Below are 10382 nucleotides of genomic sequence, written 5' to 3'. Positions count from 1 at the left end.
CTTTATTGCTTACATGGCTAAATGATTCTTAATTCTAATCAAAACTTCTTTTAAATGACATTTCAAAATACTTCCTCTCCCTTTACTGACCTTTCCAAACATGTCAAACATGTATACGTGAGCTCCTACATCAGCATTTAAAGAAATGATCGGAGTCTCGTGGTGGAGCTCGTACATAAATCATGTGCAGGCCAGACAGCAGACCCTAGTAGAAAAGTGTTGTGCAAAAAGTTGATTTGATGACAATAAAACAGATGCGCAGCCCAGCTGTAGCTAATGGCAATGAAAAATCTACTTTGGATGAAAATCCAAATTTGATAGATTTTGAATGCTAAACATTTAAAATGTTTAATGTCTGACTTGAGGTTTGTCCTTCAGGCAGCTGTGCCTAGACACGTGTTATTTGGGAAGGAAGGAGACAAACGTACTGTGGCCCACACAACCTGTTCGACCAAAACTGGCTCCAGATAAGCAAAATGATTTCTCAAAACAAGGGTCTGGAGCTGCATGTAACCCTGATGAGGGAAAGAATGCTACGATATCCAGCTGTACACGATTGGAAAACCACGTAGCAGGTAGGCATACCTTTAAATGAGACAAAATTCTGAGGGCAACACAATGTAATAACATGACATGTATTCTGAAAACTTTTTAAAATATTGTTAAAAACAAGGAGCACATTTTATGGCTTTACCATTTGTCATGGAATTTTGTTTACCAAGTTGTTTTTAAATGTTTACACAGAACAGATACATAGTCCAGATAGAAATTGTTCGTCTCTTCGGGATGCCTTTTCCCCACCACTTGAGAGTCCTCCACCAATTCGTAGGACTCAACTTCCAGCCTGCCTCATCAAAAACTTGCAGCAGGGCGATGTTATTGACAAGGCAGCTGATGGCTTGATGAAGGATGCTCAAACGGCGATGTAAGATCTTTTTTTTTAATGCATTTTTAATTATTGGTGACGTTTACCTTGTACAATCATGTGGCCAGAAACCATTTTTATCGTCTCTGAATGTTGACAGTAGTCTGACATCGACATTCACGGTCCCAACATTCACACACCATGCGGATTTGCGATTGATAAAATACCACCTGCTACATTCACGGTCCTGTGCCCTGAGTTTTTGCGAGGGCAAAAAAAACAAACAATCTCTCACTAGCTGCGCACATGACACTTCTAAAAGCATCTTCCACAGGTCGCACATAAAACCACTTCTAGCCACGCATAAACCTTTTGCCACCAGCCATGCACATTACAGTTGTAAAATCATCTTCCACGAATCACGTAAAACTGCTGAACATGTGCAACCATGCGATTCAACATTATTTTTGCAGATGTATTCACGGTTTGTCACAGGATTTTTTTCCCCTCATGAATCGTGAACCGCCGGGAACCTATCCCCCTTTTCCCCCATTGAAACAATGCCCCAACATTCGCGGATTTGACATTCGCGGCATTTTACAGGAACGTATTCCCCGCGAATGTCGGGGTCCGAGAGTACAAAATAATTTAGAAGTGCAAATTTTCGTGCGAACAGGTTTACAAGTCTCAGGAAACATTGAAGTTCATCCGCTTTTGAAACCAACTAAAAAAGTAAAAACGAAGCACATTTTATGTTGAATTGTGGATGCTGAAGTGCAGTACTATAGTTGTGAACTGTGTAGACCTACACCACACGCACTGGCCAGGCACGTTTCTTGCTACTCACAATGGTGCGACTGGATTGAAAACATTTTCCATTTCCATAGATAACTGTATACATATGGTGTGCACATTCTTTGTGCACTATGGTACTGTAATCTCTCTAAAAAAGGCAAATGTATTGTTACATTTGCACTTCATTGTTGTAGCGTGAAATGTGTGAAAATTAATGCAGCATGAAATTTTCCACTTTTACAGAAACCTTCATTCTTACTATGCCACCGCTAAAACGAATGCAAACTTGCTATTTCAGGTTGAAGCAGACAATATTATTGCAATATAATACAACAGTTTTGATCTTTATAAATGTTTCTTCAGTTACAATGTCTAGTGTATAAAACGTAATTCCAAAATATTCCTCCGTAGCACAACTTTGTGAGTAACTCACAGATAGTGGGGCAACTTAGCATAACAATTGTGCATTTTGTGAGGAAAGCACCAAATTTGGCACACTAGTAGACTATCATATTATGAAAAGATCTGGATATTGGGCCATCTCAGATTCAGAGATTTGATTTTTGCAAGATTTCGATTCGATTGGGATCGAAGAGAACACCTTCTTCGTCTTATGTACAGTGAAGTTGCCAGCCCTGAATTCTCTGGCTACATCTGGGTGCTTCATTGGGAGTGCAACCATGTCCCTTAGGTGAACAGGGACCCACCTGGCATAGTGTGTGTGGTCTAATGCATGGAACCATGGGACCAGTTCCGTCAGGGCATCAAGGTACATCGTGAATGAAGCCTGCCGCAGAGAACGCACGAAGACCAGTACCAACATCTCTAGTTCCAGCACAGTTGCCCAGTACTGAAAGTTGGGAATGTCTTCTCCTCTCTGGTGACACCAGTCTTCGAACTCAGGCAGGTCTTCTGCATCATCAGCATATGTCATACAGTGGCGTTCATACGCACAGTGTTGCAGGATGTGCAGTGCCGCTGCAGTGATTTGATGAGCTCTTCTTGTGCGGGTGACGTGGGCAGCTCGCAGGGAGGAGTCGGCCATCCCTGGCGTTGCAATCTCAGCTTGAAAATCTGCAAAATCTGCAAATCTTGCAAAAATCAAATCTCTGAATCTGAGATGGCCCAATATCCAGATCTTTTCATAATATGATAGTCTACTAGTGTGCCAAATTTGGTGCTTTCCTCACAAAATGCACAATTGTTATGCTATATTTAGCTTAGCTGCAGGACTAAGAGGTTATAATTGAAAAATATATTGCACAATGCCCCAAACTTTATTTTATTGCAACATTCATTATTCAAATGATCATCTTTAAAATCTTATTTTATTGCATCTTTGTGATCATCATGCATGCACGCAGGGGTTGGACCAGGTTTGGCTATAATAATGAATCTCCAGATCATCACAAGGGATTTCAAATGGTTTCGAGCCATGGGTCATACTCCAACCAATTTCTTCCACACAATCTCCAGGGCCAGGTACAGTTTTCCTAGTTTGTTTAACTATGTATTGTGATGCTTCTTTGAGCGACTTCGTATATTGACAAGGTGTTGGTAAGAGTGGGTTGTGTGCTGGCAACAGTGCCATGATATTAGGACAAATAATGGATACTCGTTGCAGAGTCTTTTTAGTGACATGGTACTTGATTTTAATCTTTCACTTTTCCACATTGTCCCTTCAATTGAGGGTCTTTCTCATTTGGATTTCCCATTTGCATAGATTTGTCCACTTTAATATATCCATAAGTGAAGGTGGAGTCAAAGTAAGCAGCAGCATATTTATACGTGCACAAATTTCTCTATATCTGGAGATTTGGGCTGCTGCGACGTTTTAATTTTTTTATTTTGGGTATGGTACTGTCGTGTTTTTGGTGACTGAAATCTTCCAAGGAAACGGATTGCCGAACGAGCTTTGACTCCGAGGCATTCTGTCAAACCTATGTTGACCTGTTGACCTTTTGACCCCAAAAACAATAGGCTTCTTGCTTATGACCAAGTCTACTATTTGGTGAAGTTTCGTGAAGATCGGTTGAAAATTGTGACCTGTAGGCGACTGACATACATACAGACAGACGGACAGACAGACAAACGGACACAAATGCAATATCCTCTCCTCTGGGGAGGGTAATAAATGGATGGTCAAGTAATTTGAGAATCGATATTTGACCATTCAAAGATGGCTGCATTGTTGCCTCTGGCCCACTACTCTTTTCCCTTCAAACTTACAAATATTTATTTGTTAGGCTACAGCACCTTCAGAATTACAGCACCCCTTTACTTTTTCACATTTTATTGTGTTACAGCCTGAATAATAATAAATTTAATTTAGATTTTGTTGTCACTGATCTACACATAATACTTCATAATGTCAAAGTGGAATTATTTTAGAAACTTTCACAAAACAATTAAAAATGAAATACAGAAATATCTAATTTACATAAGTATTGAACTCCGTTATCGAGTCAATACTATACTTAATCGAAGCGCCCTTGTCGGTGATTACAACTTGGAGTCTTCTTGGGTATGTCTGCATCAGCTTTGCACATCTGGGTTTGTGGCGTTTCTCCCATTCTTCCTTGCGAATTTGCTCAAGTTCTGTCAAGTTGGATGGGGAGCGTCAGTGAACAGCAATCTTCAAGTCTTTCCACAGATTCTCAATGGGATTCAAGTCTGGGCTTTGGCTGGGCCACTTAAGGACTTACACGTTCTTGTTCTGAAGCCATTCCAGTGTTGCTTTGGCTGTATGCTTGGGGTCATTGTCCTGTTGGAATGCAAATGTTTGCCGAAGTCTGTCTTTTGCACTCGAAGCAGGTTCTTATCAATGCTTTGTCTGTATTTGGCTCCATTCATTGTTCCCTCTATCCCTACACTTCTTCCAGTCCCTGCCGCTGAAAAGCATCCCCATAGCATGATGCTGCCACCACCATGCTTCATGGTAGGGATGGTGTTACATGGGTGATGAGCTGTGCTCGGTTTCTGCCAGACGTAGCGCTTTGCATTCAGGCCATTTTTTTTGAATTTTCGTTTCATCAGACCACAGAATATTTTGCCTCATGTTGTCAGTCTTTCATGTGCCTTTTTGCATTCTCCAGACGTGCTGGCATGTCGTTTTCTCAGGAGTGGCTTCCATCTGGTCACTTTAACGTTTGTGAAGTGCTGCAGAGACTGTTGTCCTTCTGGAAGGTTCTCCCATCTCAGCCAAGGAACTCTGTAGTTCTGTCAGTGGTCATTGGGTTCTTGGTCATCTCCCTGACCAAGGTCCTTCTTGCCAAGTTTGGTCAGATGGCCAGCTCTAGGAAGAGTCTGGGTAGTTCCATATTCTTTCCATTTCCTAATGTTGGAGCTCACTGTGTTTTATACCCTTCCCCAGATCTATACTTCCTCACAATTCTATCCTGGTGTTCTACGGACAGTTCCTTGGACTTCATGGTAGAGTTTCTGCTCTGACATGCACTGTCAACTGTGGGACCTTATGGAGAAAGGTATGTTTCTTTATAAATCATATTCAATCAATTGCATTGGCCACAGGTGGACTCCAATCAAGTTGTAGAGACGTCTCAAGGATGACCAAAGGAAATTGGGTGCACCTGAGCGCTCAGTTTGTAGTGTCATAGTCGTGTGTGTGTGTGTGTGTGTGTGTGTGTGTGTGTGTGTGTGTGTGTGTGTGTGTGTGTGTGTGTGTGTGTGTGTGTGTGTGTGTGTGTGTGTGTGTGTGTGTGTGTGTGTTTCATTATGAGCCTTAGCCCATGTACATACACTACCGGTCAAAAGTTTTAGAACACCTCAATTTTTCCAGTTTTTATTGAAATTTACACGGTTTAATGTCTCAATGTACTCTGTTATTAAGCATAGAACAAATAAACAATTGGAGATAAAAAATAAATCATAGAATCATTTTGTTAAACAAAATTTAATTTAATTTAAAATAATTTGACTAAGCAAAGTAGCCACCTTTTGCAGATATATCCACCGAACACACTCATGGCATTCTTTCTACAATGGAAATCAAATATTGTTCGGGAAGCTCTTCCCAGCACTGTTGCAGAAGTTCCCACAAATGTGTTGCACTTGCAGGTTGCTTTGCTTTCACCCTTCTGTCCAGTTCATCCCAAACCAGCTCGATGGGTTTAAGTCTGGAGACTGTGCTGGCCATTCCATGGTTTGAAGCCTACCGTCTTGTTCTTTTCCTCGAAGGTAGTTTTGACATAGCCTGGAGGTGTGTTTAGGGTCATTATCTTGCTGTAGGATGAACCCCTGACCAACGAGGCATATACCAGAGGGTATTGCATGGTGCTGCAAAATGCTGTGGTAGCCCTTTTGGTTCAGGGTGCCAGTTACTCTGTGCAAGTCGCTGACTCTGGATCCAGCAAAAGAGCCCCAGACCATCACGCTTACTCCTCCATATTGTTGGTGTTGGTGACAGTTGGTTGGTGACAGTTAGTGTCACACACTGAGGAACCATCCTTTCGCCTACTCGACAGCGTACAAAAAAACCCTGCGTGATGAACCAAAGATTTTAAATTTTGATTCAAGGTCCAGAAGACCTTCTTCCAGTCTTCAGTAATCCACTGGCGGTGCTTCATGGCCCAGGCAAGCCTCTTTTTCTTATTTTGCCAACTTAGCAATGGCTTTCTTACTGCCACCCGACCTGTGAAACCTGCAGCTCGAATTCTTCTCTTCACAGTTGAAACTGAGACTTGCTTACTTCGACCAGTGTTAAGCTGTGCTTGAAGCTCTTGTCCTGTGAGCCGCCTATCACGCAAGCTGTTGACTCTCAGAAACTTGTCTTCTGATTCTGTTATGGCTTTGAGTCTGCCAGACCTCTTCCTGTCAGAGTTTCATCCATCTTCCAAGTGCCTTTTGATCGTGTAGGAAACTGTACTCACTGACACCTTGGCTTTCTTTGCAATTTCTCAAAAGGAAAGACCTACACTTTTTAAGGGTTATAATGGTATGTGTATGGTATATATATACCTTTCTACCATTTCAGGTTATTCACTGGACCTGAATTGCTTAAATTTCAATAAAAACTGGAAAAATTGAGGTGTTCTAAAACTTTTGACCGGTAGTGTATAAAAAATAAATCTGTCCATGGTAAATTTGTTACCACGATAACTTGTGAACCATTGAAGGGATTTTCACAAAACTTGGTACAAAGATGTTTTTGATTGAAAGATGTACCGATTTGATTTTTGGTTCAAAGGGTCAAAGGTCATGGGACTTTTAGCTGAAAGTAGCAGATTTTAGTTACCGTACCATGATAACTTGTGAACTGCTGGAGGGATTTTGACTAAACTTGGCACAACTATGGACTGTAATACAAAGATTAACTGATTCTTTTTGGGGTTCAAAAGGTCAAAGACTTTAGATCAAGTTCCCTCGAATTGCAAATCTATGTTACTGCAATAACTTAAGAACCACTCAAGAGATTTCAACTATACTTGACTTGACACACTTATGGACTGTAATACAAAGATGAACCAATTTAATTTGCGATTGAACATGTCAATGTTCACGGGCTCTTTAAATATCATTTTGCAGACCATAACTCGAGGTGGAAGCATTTGAAGTTGTCTCTCTTCTTCACCTTTCTCTCTTCTACTTAGCTTTCTTTTCTCTCTCATATGCGCTCTCTTTGTCGAGGGACCATAGATTTTTTTTTCATGGGACCTTTAATTGAGATCAAATGTAACAGTGTGTTGACATTGAACATGGGCAGAGGCACATTCATTGATGCATTCGCGTCATATTGTACTTTTTAGTTACGACATTAAATGCACCTTTCATCCGATTGGCAGGGCAGATCTGGATAGTTGGTGCTGCATATGGTGGGATGTTACAGAGCCTTGATCTTGTTGCGGTTCTCTAACTGGAAAATATCATGGATAGAACGTCCTGGCACACACACTAATCTGTTGCAAAACAAAGCATGGTGAAAACATGAGTGAACACTCTATCTTGGTGAACTGTGAGCATAACAACTACTCTTCCCATTATATTTAACCCTTACCAAACACAGATCTCAGGATCCTTATCCACAGGCTGGCTACAGTCCTGTTGAAGCAGAAGGCACCTTATCTTGTGGCTACAATTATATTCAGTTTTTCAAAATAACAAGGTAGAATGCCCCTTGTCCTTCTGGGTCCACTTTGCCCTTGTCAAGTCTCTGTACCCCAGTTTCAGTTCATCTTTTCTCTCACATTACTGCATTTTGTATGGTTTTGCAACTTGAAGATGCTCGTGTGCATATGATTCACCCCGTGTTAAAAACATATCAGTCATTTTAACCACTTATAACTTTCTGGTTGTCCTGGTGACCAGTAAAGCCAACAATGCCTTGAATATACATTACTTATTGTCTCCTTAATTGCACTACAATGGTCTACATTTCTACCGATCTCAAATATATTTTTTGGTATTTCCTAATTTCTTAAGTTGTACTTACATTTTGTTTCTTGACTTTTATCCATGATAGCTACCTTGGGTTTACTTTCAGGGCATGCAGAATTTGAAATGTGATAACGAACGGCTTTTACCAGCTATCACCAATGCCAGCAGCAGCCAATATTGGTTGCGCCGTCACAAGGTCCAAAGCATGTCCAGGCAGCCGACAAGTACATTGTTGCCACCTTTTCCCAGCTTCGCCTGTGGTTCTACGCAGCACTACAACACCAATCCAAACAAACAGCTTGCTGACAGTGCTTTTACTGCAGGGCCCACTGGTTCAGTCAACTTGACAACCATGCCAGCGCACAAGGGCAAAGTCACAGCTACAACGTCCTTTCATTACAGAGATAATGAGCATCAGATGCGTCAGTCCATGCATGATACAGGTCAGTAGAAAGGCAGCCTACACAGACAATTGGTTGCCCACTAATATAAAATACTTCAATATTGTTTGCTTTACCCCAAATGTTTCTGCAGGCTTTTCCAGGGAATGCGGTCTTACAGTACCTCCGAGTTCTCAGTATTATCCAAACCAGGCTGGCGGAAAAGGAATCCTGTTCCAGCAAAACTTTCCGTCACACCAAGCTGTACACACTCATGGAATTCCCAAGCCACCCTTTCATTATGAATTTTTCCAGACTCCTTTCTTGTCTGAAGAATCTTCCAGTCTTCAACACAACACACATCTGGGATATCCAATTCCACCAGAGTCTCATTTTGTGTACAACTCAGCACTGGGCACCCATATAGGCCTGACACCAAAGCCACAGGAAGTATTTTTACCCACTAGCCTGAATTTGGCTACAGACGAAGTCAAAGACTGCCAGAACTACAAGGATACTCCTGCCAGCCTTTGATGCTTATGGAAGTCTGTCAGTCAGAATGCAGCACTGAAACAAAATTCCCCTGAATGAAAGAAAAAAAAACGGAGTGACATTGCAATGGCGACAATGCCTAAAGAACTTGAAATTCATCCTTTTGATGTAAATAAGTCAAACACCAACAAAAATTGCAAATTACTGTTTGTTTAACTTTCAACAAACAAATTCTTTACAATGGGAAAGATTTCTCCCCTGCCATACAGCTTTAACCTGCCTAGCACTGTTTCTGCATAATTGCATAGAAGCTATCTCTTGTATTGGCAAATGTATCGATAATGGTATTTACCTGTAACAGTTGAAAGGTGAAAACAAAGTCTTGGATCACTTTAAGATGCATCTGAAGGATGGAAAAGAAAAACTTCACACTTTGGGATGAGTTTAAAAAGAAAAAAGTTTGAGATCAGTGTTGTCTTGCTTTCCTTTTTTCTATTGTTTATATCTGATTATTTTATCTTTCCACTGGAAGCTCTGCTTTACTTGTTGAATAGCACTCTGGGCTGGACATGAACTCGTCTAAACGGTTTCATTGCTAAGTTACCAATAAACGAGTTGAAGAGTCCTTTAAAAATGGGTTTCATAATCGGGAAGGAAGGGAATCTTTACCTTTTATTGGGAGGGTGAGGAGGATTTGTGGGCTTAGCGGTTAGGGTGCCGGCTTAGCGGTTAGGGCGCCGGCTTAGCGGTTAGGGTGCTGCTAAATAACAGGTTAGGGCTAAATAACAGGTGCCGGCTTAGGATCCTAGGATCCTGGGTTCGAATCCCGGTCGATCGCTGAATTAACGCCAGGGGGGTTGACTCAGCCTGTCATCCTTCCGAGGTCGGCTAATTGAGTACCAGTTCACTGGTAATTCCCTGTGTGTCGCAAGAGGCGACTAACAGGGTTGGCGTCAGGAAGGGCATCCGGCCGTAAAACATTGCTTCAAAAAGGGGACCAAAAAACAACAACAACCACGGTTCCCGAAAAAGGCCAACCCCCGCTTTGCGGGGGAAAATGGCCTCTAAAGGTGGTTATTATATTTTTATAATTAGTCCATGAGAGGTCATTGTGGTTGGCAAGGCAAGACAAGTGTGGCAAGGCAAGGCCTATTTGAATACACTGACGCCACCATTTTGTTTAAGATCCCAGCGATGTGACAGGGCTGAGCTTTGACTTGCCTAGCATGATGATGGCGCACCGCCATTTTGGTAAGGCTTATTTTGGTTTTTTGTTATGAGCACCCTGTTAATCATCTTCAAAATGGAGTTTAAACACACACACACAGTTTTCATTCATGAACTCCCTTGGAGTTTCATTCATGAACTTCCTCAAAGTTTGAGGGTGCTAGGTTTCATGGTTTTAGAGTTAGGGAGGAGACACACACGTGTTATAATGATGCAGATGGACACGGTAA

The 10382-nt window shown here is 41.6% G+C and overlaps 1 protein-coding gene across 2 annotated transcripts; it reads left to right on the top strand.

Moving 5' to 3' along the window:
- The first annotated feature begins 315 nt into the window (after window positions 1–315).
- LOC137430070 (uncharacterized) lies at window positions 316–9391 on the top strand. 2 transcript variants are annotated; one of them, XM_078780124.1, is made up of 6 exons: window positions 316–575; window positions 745–925; window positions 3025–3142; window positions 5034–5145; window positions 8160–8496; window positions 8588–9391. In XM_078780124.1, exons 2-6 carry the CDS (start codon window positions 910–912, stop codon window positions 8965–8967), a joined length of 963 nt encoding a protein of 320 aa, XP_078636250.1. In that variant the 5' UTR covers window positions 316–575; window positions 745–909; the 3' UTR covers window positions 8968–9391. The 2 variants fall into 2 exon arrangements, with proteins under 2 accessions (XP_078636250.1, XP_078636251.1); XM_078780125.1 differs by having other exon boundaries at window positions 316–925.
- Window positions 9392–10382: the final 991 nt, after the last annotated feature.

The sequence above is a fragment of the Myxine glutinosa genome, chromosome 6, assembly GCF_964187855.1.
Source record: "Myxine glutinosa chromosome 6, kmMyxGlut1.1, whole genome shotgun sequence".
Lineage (NCBI taxonomy): Eukaryota > Metazoa > Chordata > Myxini > Myxiniformes > Myxinidae > Myxine > Myxine glutinosa.
Note: the sequence above shows the minus strand (reverse complement) of the source record. Positions and strands in the feature narration are given on the sequence as shown.

Coding starts and splice junctions, on each gene's coding strand:
- LOC137430070 (XM_078780124.1), top strand. Junction 3,143..5,033: donor CACACAATCTCCAGGGCCAG/GTACAGTTTTCC, acceptor ACCCTTCCCCAG/ATCTATACTTCCTCACAATT. Junction 5,146..8,159: donor GTGGGACCTTATGGAGAAAG/GTATGTTTCTTT, acceptor GTTTACTTTCAG/GGCATGCAGAATTTGAAATG.